The 20,617-nt window shown below is 34.9% G+C and overlaps 1 protein-coding gene across 2 annotated transcripts in view; it reads left to right on the top strand.

The window, feature by feature from the left end:
* The window catches only part of RAB11FIP2 (RAB11 family interacting protein 2), a 38,520-nt gene extending 28,339 nt beyond the window's left edge, over nucleotides 1-10,181 (top strand). For both annotated transcript variants that reach the window (XM_063102587.1, XM_063102586.1), the window contains exons 4-5: nucleotides 2,611-2,656; nucleotides 8,677-10,181. In XM_063102587.1, coding sequence (XP_062958657.1) covers nucleotides 2,611-2,656; nucleotides 8,677-8,904 — 274 coding nt within the window. In that variant the 3' untranslated portion in view covers nucleotides 8,905-10,181. The remainder of the gene's footprint in view (nucleotides 1-2,610; nucleotides 2,657-8,676) is intronic.
* Nucleotides 10,182-20,617: the final 10,436 nt, after the last annotated feature.

Here is a 20,617-nt window from a genome sequence, read left to right as displayed (position 1 = left end):
TTCCTGCGACTTATACTGAAATTTATACAGTCGTAATAATCATTTATTCTCAAAGATGTAATGGGATAGATTATGACACCAAACACGAAACATTTAAATAATATTTATGAGAGAAGAATAACATTGTCCAAAATGTGTCTCTTGTTCTTTGGGTCAGGTCTAAGGTCCTCAGAACCCTTGGCATCAGAACCCTTCAAGGGTGTCTTCCTGTACTGCTGCCTGGTATTCCAGTCTCTTCAGTGTCCTGCAGTGACACTGCTGTCTAGCAGCCCCAGGCCATGCCATATGTCTGCAGAGTCTCCTTCTCTAGCCTGCCAGATCTATCCTGCATGTCATTTTAAAACCTGCTTTTTCCATAAATTAGGCCTTCCTTGACTAATTGAAGGAAGACAGGATAATTCTTTTCTCTGTGTGAACTAAAAATTTAACTATCAAGAGTGTTCTCTCCCTTCCTCCTGCAAGTCCGGCTCTACCATGTGCTTTCTTAAAATGAGGTGATGCTTACTTTGTGATTAATCTATGTGGCTTGTATGTTCAGGGCTTCAGCAGCACAGCCACTGCTAGAGTAGACCTACATACAAGTAACAGGACTAGTGCTAGCAGTCACAGTTAGGACAGATTCTAGGGCCAGACAGCTCCACCAGTTACCAGCTGAATGACCCCACACAACTTACCTACCCTCTCTGACCTGTTTCCTTATTTTTAGAATGAAGACTTGGAAGATAGGAAGATATGGCCCTTTAAGGGTCATGGAGATTAAATGAGTTAATTTTGTTAAAGTGCTTAAAACAATGTCTGTTACAGTTTAAGAGCTACGTAAAAGTTTATGAAATAAAATAATTAAGTAAACATATTCTGCTAGTCGCTGTGCTAAATGACTTACGTGTTGTGAACTCATTTAATTTTCATGGCAGTCTCATGTGGTCAATACTGTTGCCATCCCCATTTTACAGATGAGGGAACTGAGATACAATCAGAGTTAAGTAACTTGCTCAATTAAGTTCGCACAGCAAGTACAGGGTAAACCCAGGATTTGGCCACATGGCCCTCAACCACTTTTCTGCTCGGAAGCACCTTGGTCAGACCTGAACGTAAATCATTTTGTCCTTGAGAATATCACAGTCAGATGGAGAGAGATGTAGCAGAATGTTTTTTTGACCTATTATAAAACATGCTGTGAGATAATGGGGCAAGGAGAGCTTAGTCTCTCTGGACCCTTATGTCGACTCCCTTGGATTGAAAATCAGAGAGGATGGAAACCACATGCTACCATGGCACTCTAGGCCAAGGTGGACTATATGATAACATCTTTCTGGATTTTGTTTTTGTCGTCGTTTTCTTTTAAGCCACTCTTTTGTCAGGCTTTTGAGGCTTGGCTGGTACAATGACTCTAGTCCAGGAGTGTGCAGGATACCATAAAGACGGTGAGACACAGGGAATGAGAAAATGTGTCAGCCACAGAAGCCTGTGCATGGTGCATTCTAGATATTTAAAACATGTTTCACTCTTCTGTACCGTGTCACCCAACGCTACTGAAATACTAAATTTATCTATGGGAGTTCTAGCTAGAAAAGTCAGCCAACAGTTCTAGAAGCTAGTACTACAAATCTTAGTTATAACAAATGAAACCTGGGCTGTGTGGGGAATTCTCTTAAGGTGGTTGCACATGCATGTATGTCTTGTAGATTTTACAACTTAGTATATGTGCCTGTAGTTATAGATATTTCCAGACCTTATATCCAGTGTCCAGCCTTTTTGTCACACAATCAAAAGTTTTAAAAGTGAATTCTTAGATTCTCAAAGGATCCCGGTTATTTTGCTAATAATGTACAGATAATAAAAAAATATTTGGCAGTTAAGTCTGTGTGTATGCCTGTGTGGAGTAAAAAGGTTCCTAGGACAGTAATGCTTTGTAGGAATTCTACAGGCTAATATTCTTAAGTGCTGGGTAAAAATTAAACTTGAATAGCACCGATGAAATATTTACTCATCAGATGGCTTTGAAGTTTAGCTTCTTTTTGGTTGCAGTCCCCTTCCTAATGGATATGTTCCAAAGAAGAAAATGGTTATAGCATTCAGCTGTGATGTTTTCCCATGCTCTTCATGGAGGAAATGTGTTTTGTTTTGGTCTGTTTTTGTATTTAAAATTTGAAGACTAGCTACTTAGAAATCACATTAATCACGGGTTTCTGCAACTCTGAATTCATCCTCATCGATAGGGTAATGTTTGAAAGTTCATTTTTCTAATAACTGGTATTTTAAACAAAGGTTGTTTTAATTTTTTAATTCCAGCTCTTTCCAACCTAAATTTACTTAATTTGTCATAGTTTTATATCAGAAGCCTTAAGGTGAGTGAGTGTGTGTATATAAAATGAGTAATATGTTATAAAAATTAGTTTTATAAAATATCTTGCTGGATAAAATCACTATGATTAGAGAATGTTAAGTAAAAATTGCTTTTCTTCTACATCTTGGATTAAATTTCACTCGTTTGAGAAATTTGGGACTTTGAAATTTTTATTGCAATACTGGTTAAACATTTTCTGGTTTTGTGTTTTCTCCCACATGGACTGTGACACACTTTTAACATTTATGTTTGTGTTTTGTTAGTTTTCATATGAACCCGACAAGCAATGAAGACCTCAGGAAAATCCCGGTAAGTTGCTGAGGGAGTTAGAGAATTACCAAAGAACAAGCCGCTCTTCTCTCTGGCACAGATTTCTAAAAATGCCTTCGTCTCTTTGAATATCTTGGTTAACGAAGTGTAGTAAGTTAGCATGGTAATTTGAAGAGAAAGAAGGAAAATGAAATTCAAAAATTTGCCTTTAATATGTAATAGAGTGTGACTTCTGTATATATATCTGTGAAACTTCAAGCAAGCATCATAGTTATAAGTGAAGCCAATTTAGAATATACATATTTTGTTTGCAGACTGTTTTGAAATTAATATGAAAGCTTTGTGTTAAGGTCAACATTATAGTTATGAAATAAGAGCATGTGGAGAAAACTAACATTTTTTGTTGTTGTTGGGACAAGGATTGAAGAAAGAATAAAGCTGCTTGTTAACATTCAACAATAGGAAAAGCATCCTGGCAGGAGATTCAGTTAACCGGGAAATGTTTGAAAGAATAAATACTGTAAGGACACTTATCTTCCTAGTCAGAACAAAACCAAATGTATTAACAGGATTGGTAGTGACAACGAGCTAAATCAACTCATGGACTTTGCGAGGATTTTTCAGACAGCTTAACTTTATTTCATTATTATTTGAAGTCCAGCATTGGACATCTCTTTGGAGTTCCATTGCATCTGCAGTACATTCTAAATATATTAAACCTTAACAATAAGTTACTTTACAAAAATATGAGCAAATGTTCTTGGTAGAAAACTAAATTCTAGCTGAATAGCAGAAATAGAGGCTTTATACTAAGAGGCTGGTTGCTGTTTCAACCATATGTCCTTAATGTGTGTGTTCCAGATGTATAACAAGAATTTTTTTAAGCGATCACATATCACAATTTTCTAGGACGCGATATGCCTAGAAGAAGCCGAGATGAGATTAAGGTTTATTTTATAAAGAATTCTAAATGCAGTTGTTTGTCTTTAAAATTGTAGAAAACATTATAGAAGTATAAGACTTTGTTCTGTGTTTCTGCTGTTTTATGTAAATGATTTGTAAGTTTTGATGTTTTATAAATACTCAAGTCTTTATAATATGGCAGTCTGGTGAGAAACGTCAGAATATATGAAGTCAGCCTTTGATCAGATAGTAAAATGAATTCTATCAGGCAGTTACTTAATCTCAAACAAAATGCAACATCAAAAAATCAATTTTAATGTGTAGCTATTGTTTATTAAGTAACCTTAATTACAATTTCTATGTGCTTGTACATGTACTTTTTCAAATCTTGTAATTTATTGTTGTAAAAGCATCCTTAGAATTCTTTAAAGAAATAAAATGTGAAAATTGTTTTAGTTAAAGGATTTAAAGGTGATAAAAGAGTCCTTGATGTGTGATTATTTTTCTCTAGAATACTAACCATTCTAAATGACAGTTAAAGGATTACTAGGTGTTGTTAATTTACTGCAAGATACAATTAAGAGGAGAAAGCTCATCCTCATACTGATCTTTATTGAGGAAAAGTATTTGAACAATTTTTATGTTGAAGATTGTAAGATGTTTGAAGTAATTTACATTAAGTTCTCCAATAATAGCCATCCACCAAGTTATTTTTTTTCCTTCTGGACATAGTATTTTGTAATTAAGTTTGTATGTCTTATATGCTAGTGCCAACACCTGTCTGTGAAAGCACAGTGTTTAAACAGGAGCAGTAGCCAGTTGAAAGGGCAGTGTGAGCTCTTTAAGGCCTAATTAAGCACTGAAAGGGAGATGAAGGGAGTAGGACAAAAGATGTGAAAGTAGCTGAGATGATATTCCCAGAGCAAAGTTCCTCATTAGAACAATAATGAGATGATCAGAGAATGCCAAGGCGTCATCTTCTCTCTCTCTCTCTCCTCTAGTTGCCTTGGATGTCAGTTAGTACCCCACCAATATTTGGTTACCAGGACAACCTTTCTTTAAATCTTCAGTTATTTTGAGTCCTGATAATTTGCTTTTGTTTAAATTTAAATATTATAAAAAATATACATTTCCTAGTTTAAAAGGCTAGACTACGTGTAAAGTAAAAAAGACCTCTAGTAATTCTCAAAGTCCATGCACAGCTATATTATTTAAAATTCTGATTAGGAAACTTCATGCAATAATTCTATTCTCTCTCTCAATCCCCATGTTCTAATAACTGCAAATGGACATTTTTAACAGGTGGTGTAGGAATGAGAAAGGATTGGTTGTGAAAGGGGAAGAGAGAAGAAAAATTTACATTAAATTTCAAAACAAGACATCTTAAAAACATATGTGCTGTCTGTGTAGCGTGCTGCAGGAAAAAATATTGAGCACTTAGGAGTCCCATCACAGGTTGCATTTATTCTTTACCAGTTTGGAGATTTCTCCATTTTAGAAGTTTTCCCAAGAATAATAGTAAAAGTATCTTTTGAAAAAATAATTAATTTTCATATGTATTTGCCTGAGAGTTTTCCTCCATAAGCAAAATAATTTTGTAACCAGAAGATGCTTTAATTTTCTGTTGTTTTTTAGTTAATATTAATCTTTATTACTTTATTTGGAGTTATATCAACAAACAGAAGGATATATGTACTTATTGAGTAGATCAGTCAATTTAAGAATCTTATGCCTAAAATTAGAAGGTTTACATGGTTTTCAAATATAGGATAAAATCTGGAACTAAGTATGAAACTGTTTTTAATTATTTCATATTCTCTTCCAGAATATATAGTTTATAGTACTTGTGTTTCTAAGATGGGTTTTTTTTTTTTTTTTTTGCCCAGAAACTTGATGCTGAAATTTAAAATTTTCACATAAAAGGCGAATAGAAAATTTATTGAAAAGACCAGAAATGTTTTTCTAGGAAGTCTGTCTACACATAGTATTAAAGCATTGTGAGGGAAAAAAATAAGCCAAATAAGGTATTTGTATATTCTAGATTATGGCTATAAAGTGTTGAACAATATACTGAGATAATTGATTCTTTTTAGAGATTAAATTGTTAGATTGATTTATATCGTGGCATTAAACTGCTTATGTCAAAATAATTTTTTTGACATGTTTTTCATCCTCAGTGTCTTTAGAGAAATGTTAAAAAAAATTGTTAGCTACTTTAACTGGTAGTACTGGTACAGTATTAAATATAACAGTGCAAATGATGTAACTGTATATCATCATTTAATGTGTTTAATTTTATTAATATTAAAGAGACTTGAAAACATGCTATTATGTTAAATTGAGAAAAAAACATAAAGCAGTCAGCTAATCACTAATAAATCCTATTTAATTTCATTAATCCCTGCAGTTCTCACAAGAACTCCTATTTTTCAGTAAATATTTTATTAGAAAAATGAAATCACATTAGTTGGACTTCATTGCTTTTTAAAAATTCAGTTTAGAAAAATCACTTAGTAGACCAGGAAATTTTAGAGGTGAAAGGGACCATGGAGAACATTTCGTTTATCAGATAAGAAAAGTGAGACCTAGGTTAGTTTCTGTCTCAAATTTATGCAAAATTACTTGGGTTAAAGTAAGAAACTTTAGCTTATTTCTAGCAAATTTTTAAAATATACTCATCTCTATAGTGTGTTTTATCTTTACTATAGAAAACTGCTTAATATAGAGGATGATTTATAAAATTGTAATTGAGAAATTTATAATATGTTGTTTATCTCTAAACTACTCATGACCAGTTTCATCAACCAGTAACTATGTGAGCACGTGTGTGTATGTGTGTGTGTGTATGTGTGTGTGTGTGTATGTTTGTGTGTGTGTGTGCGCGCGCATGTGTGTGCGTGTGTGCGTGTGTGCATGTGTGTGTGCATGTGTGTATGTGTGTGTATGTGTGTGCGTGTGCACACGTGTGTGTGTGTGTGTGTGCATGTGTGTGTATGTGTGTAGACTTAGTCTTACAAAAGATTAATTGATCTGAGAGAGAAGAGAATAAAAAGTAAACCAACATTTGTCTCTAGAATTGTCCTTCAGTGGTTTTAGAGCAATATTTGAAATGTTTTTAGGGACAAAGGTAGTATAACTTGTAAAGTTACATCTGTTCCCAGTTTCTAATGCTAAAATAAAATAAGTTGTTTTAAGTATATTTTATAGAATTTAAACTCCCTTCTCTTTAATATCCTCTCTATTCATTCTTATTAACTTTTGTGTTTAATATTTTAATAGCTCTATAACTAATCTCAGCCCCTCTGAATGATTTTACCCACTGTTACCATTTTAATTTTCTTAGAACATAGCATTAACCATGTCATTCCTTTGTTTAGAAACCTTCAATGGCTTCCTATTTCCTATAGCAAAAAGTCTATGAATCCTTAATAATAGCATTCAGCATCCTTGGTGTTCTGTTTCAAACTTATCATTTCAGCCTCTCTCTACTCCCTATCCTGTACGTTATTTTCCAGCCATGCTCACCAATTACCTGTTATTGGTCACTATGCCTTGAACTTTGTTTCCTCCTTTGAAGAAGCAGAGCCCACTGCCTGAAATGCCTATTACGTTTTTCTGCCTGCAAAATCTTTGAAGGCCTACTGCAAGCTGTGTCTTCTCCACAAAGCTGTAGACGGCCTTTGGAATTTGAGAAGCTTTTCAATCCTGAATTTTTTCACTTATCCTGGAGGAGGGAGCTTGCTTTAGTGACCCAAGCATCATATTGGTATCTGCACTCTAGCTTCTGTTTCTCTAGCAAAGTCATGGCGCCTTGGGAAGGAGGAGGAGGTAAAACGTTAAACTTTGGCTTTGCTGATGAAAACTCCTAGACACATCACACAATTGAAGTAAATCCTGAAAATGGGGAAAGACAAATTCAATTCCTGTGGGAAAAAAGAAAAAATATCTTTCTACATTCAGTAGTCCCCATTCCCTATCCTCCACTGAATCAAGTAGGTACTGTTCATCCTTCAGAGCAAGAAAACCAGTATCCTCAGTATTTTATTTTCCTTAAGCTAAATGGAAATGCTTTGAAAGAAAGTGATGAAAATCATTTTAAGTTGTTGGATTTAGTGATAGAACTATGTTTTAAAAGGCATAAAAATTGCTGCTTTATATTTGGGCATTATATTTTACATAATAAAAAATCTAAATGCTACTCACTATAAATAAAAGATATGTCACAGTTCCTTCTTGATTAAATTCCTGAGAAATATTTTTCTTTAGCTTTTGGTGTCACATTAATATTAGAATACTTTGAATAAAAAAATCAGTGCATTTTTTCTTTTTTGGTTATATTTATGCTTTTGTCTAGAAAGAAATTTTTTCAGTAGAATATAGATTAGTTAAGTAAATAAATGAAATGGGAGAGAATGCAAATATACTAACCATAAGTGTTAACGTAGTTGTAGTTGAACTCTGAGTTTCCTGATAACCATGGCAAAAAGGGAAAGAAGATAAATTAGATAGGTCTTATTACTAGGAGAAGGAAATAGACCAGTTACTCAGAGGAGAAGAAGCTCTGCCTGCCTCTAAAACAGAAGGTTACTCCCATGGGGCTTAAAAGGATGTTTTTTGATTTAATTTCGACTGCCTTCCACATTTCATAGCAAATTGGAGAAGCAGATTTGATATGGCTGCTGCTTGTAACCATCTTCAATAAAAAGCTAAAGATATAACATTAAACCGCAATTCAATGGAAGCAATTCCATGAGGACTAATATCCAGGTGTATAGTTTTCAATAGCTTCCTATAGTTCTGCTGAGTTAATTCTTAGAGATCTTTAGTTTTATCTATTTTAGTTATGTTTATTATAGAACATTTCATCTCTTAATGTAGTCTTAAGTTATATGGGCAGTCTCTGATATTAGGAAATTGTTCACAATGTAAAAAAGGATATTAGAATTTAGAGTTACAACCAAGGCTTTGGTGCATCGGCCGTAGTCCTTGCCTCAGAACCGGCTCACCAGTCTATGAACTGTCACCTTACTTTTAGCCAAGGATAGAGAAAAACTTCATAGGGGTTTGAAACACCAAAAATTGAAGTTCTAAATAATTCTTAACTGTTTGTCCCTGATTTTATATATACTAAAGTGACAGTCTTTATCCCGTTCTAGGACAGCAACCCTTTTGACGCCACTGCAGGGTATCGTAGTCTTACCTATGAAGAGGTCCTACAGGAGTTAGTGAAACACAAAGAACTCCTTAGAAGGAAAGACACGCACATCCGGGAACTTGAGGACTACATCGACAACCTCCTCGTGAGGGTAATGGAAGAAACGCCCAGTATTCTCAGAGTGCCATATGAACCCTCTAGGAAAGCTGGCAAATTCTCCAATAGTTAGTAAAGCCAGTTGCACTGCATTTATAATTGGAAAAAGAGAGAGAAAGAAAGAAAAAGGAAAAACTTGTTACTGACAGAGGTTACACTATCAGGTTTCATTATATACTTCATTGTGAAAAATTGTTTTACTCATAAATATTAGCAGGGACTATCAAGAGTGACTTTTGAAGTGAGCTAAGTAATTTAAACTTTTAAAGTGAAAATGGGCCAGATTCTCGGTGAATAAGCAGTTCCTTAGGATTCACTTAGGTGCTGGTGCCGGCCCACTAATCTGCCACAGGACTAGAAATATCTTCAGAAGTACATGAGTTACTCCTCAGGAACAGATTTTTCATAAAGCAGAGTTGATACTGTGGTTGGTGTCTCAGAAGCCAATTTGTGGACATTTAGCTACAGACTACTGATCATTAAAAACACTAGTAAAAAACAGTTAATATTTTATATACATATATGCGTACATGAATATATGTTCATGTATCTTTGTATATAAAATACATGCGTATACCTCATATATACATGTGCTTTTAGAACATTTAAAAATAACTGGTTGCCTCTAAGATTAGGGTACCAGTTTCTTAATTTGAAAAAGTGTGAGTGCTTTATCAGTGCAAGACAAGTCATCATTAGTACTATCATGGTTTGTTCTAGAGAAGCTGCTTCAAATCACTCTTGACTATGTGGACCTTGGCTTCAGAGTGAACTGCTGCATATTATTCCAGCATCAAATTTTTGCTCTTTTTCCAAAAATAATGACCTATAGTCCTTTTTAAAATAATGACAAATTTTAGGAAATTTTTTTTAACTTCACAACAGCATGAATTTCTTTGAATTAATTGAATTAATTTGCCTTAACATTTGAGTTTTATTTAAGGTATCAGCAGAAGGTAAGGTAATGTAATTTGTTTTGTTGAAATTCTGCACGCCTTTAAATCACTAGCAAAGAAAATATTACAAAGCTATATCTGAAAATAATTTTGGGGAAAAAAAAGTAGGTGATTTTCTGGTGTCTGATAACCCAAAGCAGTGGGCAAATTCTAGGAATGAAGAATTAGGCTTGGTTTCAAGTTACATAAATAATAGAACAGATGGTTGCCTTTGGGTCTTGAACCAAAATAAGACTTATAAAGGAGTGAGTTGTTAGAGCAGACCTTTACTAGCATGAAATTATACATTACTCTACATCCACCCTTTGAGAATTGATTTATCACAAAATTATGTCTTTTTTTAAGTCCACTCCCCCAAAATGTGAATTCCTTCCATGGATTATCTTTATATATCTGTACAACATTATTCTGAAATTTAAGTTGGAAAGCAGTGGTATAATAATATTGCTAATCTTCTGCTTATTTTTCAGTCTTAAAACCAAAAATACTAACTGTGAAACACTGAGAGTATCTGTGTTTTTTAAAATTTAAAATGGAAAATTTGTCTTCATGTGGAGATTTATATATTCCCCAGTGTGTTAATGAACTGCATTTTTTGCTGATATTTATCTCTATTAAGACCTTGGTGAAAGTTAAATAAAAAGCAGATATAATAATTTAGCTTATTTTAATATTTTGAACCAGAGAATATTTGGCCAAGCCTTATATTCATAAGCTAAAATCCCTTGTTATTTGTGTTTTCTGAGTTTCTTTAGTTTTCCTATGGAGAACATGCCTTTTGAAATTTTGAAAAGTTTTCCCAAATACACAAAATTAAATGCTTTTCTAAAATTAAAAAACAGAAAAATAGCTTTTATCAATCTTTTCCTCCACTTACAATTAAAGTTCTATGATAAACCTCGTAATCCAGTATAGAATTTTATTTTCTCATTTGAGGTTTTGGTAATTATTACTTTTTAACTTGGTGCCTTTTAAATGGCATTTATTTAATTTTAATAAATTAACATTTACTAAATGTTACAAAATTCTTAGCATTTGTTTTTTCCAGTAGTATTATTGAGGCTCTTTTTACACTTTTTTAAATGCAAAAATCCATCTGTTTTCAGTATTATGACAGATCTGTGCAGATATTGTTATATGCTTTGGCCAAATTTGCTCTTTATAGAATGAACCAAGATGTCAGTTTCGTATTGGGGGTATTATGCTTTACATAAATAGAGCTCATTAAAAAGTATGGTTCAAGTACTGCTATTCTTTTTATGAGGAAATTTATTTTTAAGGAGCAATTATTTGCTAATCTAAAAACTGTTAAGGATTAGACTTATCCACACATGAATGATCTGGTTATAACTGAATCAATATTTTCATCTTTAAATCTGAGCAAGTATTGTATTTAAAACTGAGTCTACATTATCACTGCTTGAAAATCTTCTTTTCCAGTGTTTATGAATTTTCACTCATTACCTAGAGCAAACTTATTTCATATTTTCATAATCAGTCAATATAATAAAGTAAAAACAAAAAGTAAAAATGGATTTCCAAGTAAACATATATCAGTATTTACTATGTTTGTGCAGAAGTGGAAACAGAGTACTTTTAATTTCTAGTATTGTAGAAAAAAGACCATAAAGATCACTTTAGTGTATTTTTCCAAAATGTAACTGAAAGTATCTAATGATATATTTTGTTAGTGGCTTAGGGATGGACTTATAAGCAAATTTTACTTTTGCTTCTGTGCTTTAAAAGATGCGTGCTCAAAAACATTTCCACCAAGGGATTTTTTAAAATCATGGAACTGATACTTAATCTCAAGCCTATCTTAAGCTAACATACTTCTGTTATATAATTAAACTATTTATGTTATTCTTTTATAAAAGTATTGTTTTACAACCATTTTTCTTCTCAGTTCCAAAATTCAGCTTTGAAAGTATCGAACATACTGTCCTACCACTTATGCTTCAGGTTTGATTTATTGAATACCAGGGTCATATTTTAGAATTGTATATAAAATAATGTTACCCATTCATGAAAAATGTTTAAGTATTGCTTTTTGCTGCTATATTCTGCATTGAGCCTAGTTTTGCCATCCTCCCATGAATGTAGTATTATTCATAGATTATACATAACTACATCTATTGCTTTTGGCAGTAAATCAAGATTTAGTTGTAATTTTCCAGCTGTGAAAATGTTACCTTGTATTTAAAAGGGTTTCATGAATGGAAGCCTAAGTAAAACTAAGCTCATTAGTGACAGACTTGCTTTCTTCCCATTCTTTCTTCACCAACTCTCCCACCCTCATACCCCCTGCCTACTAACCCCATAAGGGTGCTTATTCTTTAACAAGGAGAATTAAAAAAAAAAAAAAAGAAGAAGAACCGCTGTCTTTAATATATCTACAGTGATTGTTATACTAGAGCTTTTATTTCCCTCTGTAGCTTTTTAGAAAAAGCAACCTTCCTTGGATTTGGAAATCAAGCTGAAACTTTTTTGATGTCCGTGTACTCATATGTCTTGTAGATATGGTAGGTGCCACTTTTGTGTGTGTAATTGAAGTATAAAGCATGCTCATTCACTTGATCTCTTTGAAGTAAAGGGAGGGATCACAGCGCTGCTGGGTCTAGATGCTAGCTGGAAGGGTCTGTCAGCACACATGGAAAGCTCCCATTTTCACAGATTTATAACAGTAATAATCCAGATGCAGTCATTGGAAGTATTTAATATGCAATAGGTAGCACCTTAACTAATTAATCTGCATATGAAATGTTTTCTGATGTATTTAATAAGTGTAGAAGCTCTTCAGCCATTAAACTAGAGTTGACATTTCATTTCATTTATTTTCTCTGTCAAAAAATCCATTCTTACAATGGAATTGAAGTCTGTAACAAATGATACATTTGGGCCTATTTAATCTTTGAAGCTTCCAGATGGTTTGTATTTTGAGATACAGAAAAATGCTGCAGATCTAGAAATGTATATTGTTAGAGGTATGTGAAAGATATAACCGTTATTTATAACTGAAGAGTATTACACTTAAGTTCTTAAGTAAATGCTGTAGTAACTTGTATACATTTTTGCAGGTACAAACTCAAAAGTATGTGAACATTGTATAATGTGACCATTGTATAATTTATGTAATCTGATGCATGAATCAGAATTTTTATATAATATGCAATTATTGATTTATTATAGTTGATTAAAGTGTTTAAACTTAATTGAGTTGTCGAAATTTCTTACTGTAGATAAAAGTGTTATGTAACATAAGGCACTTGTACATGAGTCATCCTGGTCTTTTAATAGATACTTAGTATGCCTCTTATTTGGTGTATTGTGGCAAGTATTTTGTAAAACTTAGAAACTTACTTCATGATGAAAATAGTTCTGAAAAGTCATTCAGAACAGAAGTCTCTAAGTACCTTGGAGTGAACATTCTTCAACAAACATGCGAACGCCCTCTGCATATAAGATGCCTCTCATAGGTTTGGAGTTTACGATTTGGTAGAAAATGACATTTGAGTATTCATTCATTGGCAGAAGCCACTAACTGATCACCACTTCCAGTGCACTCAACACAGCAGCCTAAGTACGCACCTACCTGTCTGAGAGGCCTTCTGAGGGAAACGAGTCTTGTGTGTGTGTGTGTGTATGTGCGCGTGTGCGTGTGCACTTGCGCGTGCGTGTGCATGCACATGCACACACATGTATGAATGTGGATATGGCAGTATATTAGACAGTTGTGTTCTAGATTAGGAGATGTGATCCATATGTAGTCTTGGAGGTGGTTCATACATATTTGGAACATGGGATTTCTCTGTAGACCAGAGCACCTTCCTATTCTCTATTGCTCTCAATTTTGGAGGGCCCATTTAACCTGCCCCCACCCCCTCCCCAGATATATCTTCTCTAGATTGTTTCCCTTTCTACCAATCCCTAGCACATGTTTCTTCTTCCTTCGTCTGCCGAAACAAAGATATTTGGGGTGATTTGGGAGTAGAGAACTATTATTATTCTGTTATAAAGTGACCATTTTTTGTGTCGGTTTTAATGCCTTCTCAGAAATGTTTCTGTTTAGTTTCTTGAAGTAGTAGGCTTATGACTTGAATGTTTAGCATTTCACATTTTTCCTCAAATAATTTTACATGATAATGCAATTTCACATTTATATTTTTGTACACAGACAGACTTAATAAGCAATATTTTATATACCTATAATTGCATGAACTAAAAGTGCTAATTTTGCTCTTACACTCCTTGCACCCTAAAGTTTGATTCTTAAGTGTTCAGTGGTCTCATCATTTGTTAGGCCTGCTAAAAAGCCAGAATTTAGGCTGGGAAGCATTAAATCAGATTTCTCTGTCAGAGGTTTTGAATCATGGTGTGTTGTGGTCAAAGTAAGATATGGTCTGGTTTGCTACTAATATAATACCAAAATTTGCAAATGATTTAGTAGAGATTATTGCTGTTGTAATGTGACTCTCATTGTGTTAAGCTCTGGCGAATGACAGGGAAGTGTGCAAGAATGAGACTGCAAGTTATGTGTGGTTCCCAGCAAACTTTCTCATTTGTTCCACGACCTTATTGCAGGGATTGCAAACTCGAACATTTACAGAGCCAGGTATGTGCACTGGACAATAGAGCAGGTTGGGTGGAAAAGAATAAGGATTACTGGGGACAGTGGTAACAGAGCCCATTTTCCCCACTGAAAGGGAGCAACAGCTGTTAGCTTCAGCTCATTGTGGCCATTTGGAAATGAATCCGAGGCCAGGATTGGTAATCCTGTTCTTTCTAGAGAAACCGAAAATAATGCCGATTTTTTTGTGAAATATGATTTCCAGGTATTGGCAGCTGATTTATTTTTTTAAGGAAAAACAAAACAAAACCCCAAACACCCGAGAGCTACCAGTTTGCAGTCTCTTTTTTAGTGATTCAGTATTTCTGATGTTCCCTCATTCATCATGATCACTGTCACCATGGTAAGAACAACTCAGACTATGTTTGTTGTTTACTTCCCCTACAAATGATTTTGTGTTTAGTGAACAACTGATTGGCCGAGTGGCATGAGGGATATATATGATATGTATGACTGAGAACCACAGCTCAAGACCTTACCCTGGGGGTGGGGGAGGCGATGGAGAAGAACCGTCCAATGGGCATGAAATCTCACCTGTGCAAGGTGAGCACGTTCTAGAGATCTGCTGTACAATGTTATACTGCAATAAGTAGTATATGATACAGTTAATGATACTGTATTGTACACTGAAAAATGTAAGAAGGTAGAGCTTAGTTAAATGTTCTTACCACAATTTAAAAAAAATTTAAATGGGGGGAAAAAAAGATTTCCCCAGCATACCTGTCCCTGAGCCTAACTGCAGTTGCTTTTAAAAGGGACAATAGTGCAGGAACCTGCAGCATTGTCTGAGGACCTAGTGTTTAGAACATTTTAGAATGTTACCCTGGGATCTCTTACGTACTTTTTTTGTGTAGTTGTAACTTTTCAGTAAAAATTGTATAAAAACTATTAGTGTCCCAAAGATCATTTCACGTAACATTATGCTGTGTTAAGATTAAATCACATATAATGTATGACAATTTTCAATATTAAAAAATGAATGTACTTTCATGTGATTTTTAAGGTATGCAATACATATTTTAATTAAAATATAATGCCCACTGATTCCATAGTTTGCGTGATTTTATACATAAGCCATTTAAAATTCTACCATAGTTTTTTGATCCCAGCCAGATCAGGAAAGATGGTTGGTTTAGGTGACTGGTTCTCTATTATTCCCAGAGCAGCAATGTCAGCATCACCTGGGAACTTGTGAAAATGCAAATTCTCAGGCCCTACCCCTGACCTACTGAATCAGAAACTCTGAGGGATAAGGCCCAGAAATCTGTTTTAACAAACACCTAGGTGGTTCTAAGGCACATTTGAACTTGAGAACCACTGAGATAGAGATCCCCCCCTTTTATTTTCTTAGCTGAATGTAATTTAGAGATTCATCTTTTTTTTTTCTTAATGTAACTTTCTTGCCAGTCTTGAATTTATTTATGAACATTTTTTGTCTTTTGATTTTTTCATGAAAGAAATATATCTTAAAGAAGGACTACAGATATGAACCTTATATAGGTAGAATGTTCATAAGAGGGTATTTCGCAAAGTTTGTGGAAAAATAGGATTAAAATATAATACAAATATTTCAATGAACTTTTTTTTTTTTTTTTGGTCTTTTTTTTCATGACCGGCACTCAGCCAGTGAGTGCACCGGCCATTCCTATATAGGATCCGAACCCGCGGCGGGAGCGTCGCCTCACTCCCAGTGTAGCACTCTCCCGAGTGCGCCACGGGCTCGGCCCTCAATGAACTTTTTGAAGTGCCCTCATATGTACAATGCATTATGCATAATAGACATGTAATGAATACTGTTGATTATTGATATACTCCTATGTTTTGTTTGTGCAGAAAGATTTGGTATTGTGATTGAAAAGGAAAAAATACACAATGGGCTTTAATGTAAAACTGCCAGAAAGTTCTTCTATTGGTCTGATTTGGCTATGCCAAGTTTAGTTAGGGAGGGCATCCTAGCCTCACAGAGGCACGTGAGGTAAAAAGTATTAGTGCCGAAAAGGAAAGAGATAATGCAGCACATATGGAATGTGGTAGAATAAAGTTTTGGAAATACGCCTGAAACTGTGTAATGGGCCTTAAGATAACGAATGAAGCCCGACTTGTGACTTTAGGTGAGAGGTTTCACTTAATGGACACTTTCTAACTTTGCTGTGGTATTATTTTATCAAGTAACTTGTTCGTAAGGTCTTGTTTCTAAGGAAATCTAGAATGAAATTAAATCGTTAGGTCTTGCATCAAATATTAGAAACAGTCAATGATTAGGAAAGGGTCATTATGCATTAGATTAAATAACATAATTTAAAATAAGGGTGTTGAGAGAAAACGTCCAATAAGAGAATATTTTATTGGCTTTTCTTCCTCAGCAGAATGTGTCTGGAAGATTAACCATGTGAAATGGGTTCAAAGACATCTGAACATCAGCAAATGTTGTTGGGTTTGAGGTTCTTTGTTTTTTGTGCTTGTTTATTTGAATTGTTATGCAAACCCTCAGTGAAAACTTCAATGCCAAACACCAGACTAGCCTATTGTAGAAACCTAAAATTAGAAACTACAGAGCACAGATAATTAAAAGCACAACTAATTTGGAATCCTCAAATTTGATCCTGTAATTTCAACCTCTTTCAGCAAAATTTTGCTAAAGATAATCTAAATAGTAACAAAATTGGCTTATGAGTTTCACTGTCTTTCCTAGTTATGAAGGAGGCATTAATGGGGGTAAATGGTAGCAGAAGCCATGGGAGTTGGGTGAAGAAGGGAATCAGGAGGCCCAGCTAACTGGGAAACTAGTTGTCAACTCATTAATTTAGGTTACAGTCTATGAGACCATACAGCGTCAGCACCTCCTTTAAAGGAATAATCCATTTGTTGTGAACAGTTGACTGATCCAATAGTGGCATTGAATGTTTTTATGTTTACATTTAAAGACTTTTTAAAATTAACGCATTGTTATTGAACATCTTTCATGACTTATAAGCTGTAAAATATTTTAATCCTTGACTCATTTGTTTACCAAGCTATTCATTTAATGCTATATAATATGTAGCACTTGAGACCATCTGTTAGGAATGTTTGAATAATATGCACTCTGTGAAGATATGTGCAGCAAATAAAGCACAAAACACATGAAATATTCAGGAAGAGTTTGTGATGAAGACAATTCATGTAATTTAATTAAAAAAAAGTGGTCTGAAAGCTAGCACTAAGTCTCTAAAAATTAAGCTCTGTTCTTATTCAGGATAGGTTGCTCTACTGAAGTGTCATTAAGATGTCATTTTAACTATAAGTGAAAAGATGAGAAGATTTTTAAAAAAATACTGGAATTCATACTGGTTAGAATTGTGCTTCTAAGAGCTGCTCATTAAGTGGGAGAAGTAACATTAAGTGTGGAGTAACTGTAGCATTTGTGTGGGAACGATTATAAACGTACTATTTTGTGAAGAAGGCAAAAGCGGGAGGCTGTGGCTCTGATGGACCTGGGAGTCGAGTGTGTGGGGAGAGCTCCAGGTTTCATTTGTAGTCTTGGAAATACTGAGCTGTGTACAGTCACTTGACGACAGAATCCTTGGCCCTGAGGAGACTTTAATCCTATTGGAGGTTGAAGGGTATGTGTTTCAATTTCTTTTCTCTTAATTGGAGGGTGGAGGGAGGTTAACACCACGTGTGGGTCCTCCAGAGCAAGAGACCTTGTGGTGAAAGATTGAAAATCGAGGCTTCCTAAGGCACTTGGTTGCATGTAGACATCTGGATTCTTAGACCCACCCATTTTAGCCATGAGTGCTTCTAGGGAATCCCCCAACCCCACCCCTGGTAGACTTGTTCCTTCAAGGTAGCCAATCATGATGCTTTCTGTAGGAATGTTCCAGAATAGTATATACATGGGACAAAACTTGGGTCCCACCAGACCAGGGTCGTGTTTGGCTGATTTTAATTCTTTTTTTTTTTTTCTTAATCCCAGTATTCACTCGTTAGCAGTTCCTTCCCTAACTGCTTTTAAGTCTTGTGTTTTGGTGCCCAAATCAGACCCTCTTGGAATTAAAAATGATCTATTTTTTTAGTATCTATTACTTACTGGTCTCACAATGGCAGAGTGACCCCACTCATGGGTGTCCCTCATACTCCCAGAGCACATCTCCTTATCAAACACCATGAAAAGATCACAGACCGCAGCAATGTACCACACCATAATTTCTGACTGGTTATTCCATATGTATTAACTATGTTAGGGTATTAGCATATTATTTCAACCTTTTGTCTGATCCTTACTCTTTCAACATTGTTACAGACTCCATAAGTATTTATTATTCACCTAAATAATGTGGGGTCATCCCTTCTCTCAATTCCCACACACTCGCCAGTCATTGTATAAATGCCCTCCCATTGTCTTTCCACTAGTTCTTGCATTTGTTGGGCGAATCGATGCATAGAACAGGCTTCACCTAAGGTATTTTTCGGTTTTGTATTTAGCATTCCCGAGTTACTAAATGAATTTCAGTGTGCATCTCTAAATGGTAAATTTACTCCTACCTGTATCGTTTTCATATCTATATCTCTCTTTGTCCTGACATTTATTTCATCATTTTGAATTCTAAGTATTTTTGTAAATCACCTCAAATCTTTTGTGGGTTTGGGCATCCTATGAATAATTTTTTTTAACTTAGCATTGCTTCTAATCCTGTTCATTCCACTCCACGCAGAATGCCCTGTCTGATCTTTGCTGACCTCCAGAAAACATCTCATGTATTTGTTTGTCCTTATTTCAGGGTTGTTTTATAAAAATATACTAAGAATTCCTGGCAGAGGGTTTTGAGCCTCTAGTCGCTGTACCCCCAACACGGACACCTAGCACAGTGACTGTTGTATTGTTGGTACTTAATAAATACTTGTTAGATAAGCGATCAAATTATTTTTATTAAGATCCATATGGTTGTTATGCAAAATCTATTAGAAACAGTGGTGTTATCTTATAAGGGAGCCCCCTTTGAAATGAATAAAAATAGGGGTTTTTAACAGGCTGTGGGAGTTGGCTCTAGAGGACAAGTGATTGCTGCAAAAATATTGCTAGAGTGAGCTGGGAACAGGCTGAAATAAATGTTCATCTCAAATTATAGGCACTCTACCAAAATTTGATGAGCATGCTTAATCAACTTCTTCATTCATTCCTTTATTTTAGTGAGGTCTCATCATGTCCTGCTGTCAATTTATTTACTTGTCTGGTGCTTATAGGTCTCGTTCCAGGCCCTCAGTAAATGCACGTAAAGAAAGGAGGCGAGGGAAGAGGCTAGTGACTGGTTCTTTGAAATACACTCTAAGAAGTCTTTACTTTTTGGTCGTATGTGATTTGGGTGGCAGCATGCTGAGATTTTAATTATCTGCACTTTAAAATATTGCAGCCATGGTTATTATAAAACACTTCTCATTGTCCTTGATGAAGGAGGGGCTCCCATTCTAATTTGACTTATATTTGTAATTAAGGAGAAAGAAAGAAACCTTGAGTGGTCCCTAATTGACACATGGAGTACATCAATCCACTTTTGTTTAGAAACTCTAGACATTAAAGTTTTTCGTAGTTATATAATGATATGAAAATACAAGAGTACTACAAAAAGTTTGTGGAAAAATAGAATTAAAAGATAGTACGAATCTTTCCATGAACTTTTTGTAGTGCCTTTGTAAATATTTGATTTTGATGAGAACACTAAACGAGATAGGCTTTTCTGACTGAAGTGCTTTACTTAATATATGTCTTTCATTGACTAGTCAGGAAGTATGAATTCAGGATAAAACCTCAGTGTAGTGTGGCAGATATTTCATCTTGAGTGATAATGGCTCAGTCAACAATTGCTGCTGTGTTGTGGAAGTTGATGAGGCTTTATTTGGGCTCTCTCATCCATCCATCCATCCATCCAGTCCAAAATCCATCCATTCATCCTTTCTTCCTTCCTTCCACTTAACAAATATATATTGACAACCTTCTGTCAGGCTGGGTCACAGACCCTTCAAACCCTCTGTACAGGTTGGGTCACCGACCCCTCACATGCAAGCTGGGTCACAGCTCGAGACCTTCATATGAGGGGTCCAGGTAATTGGAAAGATCCTGGGATTGTTGATAAAGTGATAGGCTTTATTTGGATGCAAGCTTAGGAAATTAGCAACAGCCCTGCAGCATCTGTAGCCACCCTGGTGGCCTCCTGGGGTGTCCCAGG

This window comes from Cynocephalus volans, chromosome 7, assembly GCF_027409185.1.
Source record: "Cynocephalus volans isolate mCynVol1 chromosome 7, mCynVol1.pri, whole genome shotgun sequence".
Lineage (NCBI taxonomy): Eukaryota > Metazoa > Chordata > Mammalia > Dermoptera > Cynocephalidae > Cynocephalus > Cynocephalus volans.
Note: the sequence above shows the minus strand (reverse complement) of the source record. Positions and strands in the feature narration are given on the sequence as shown.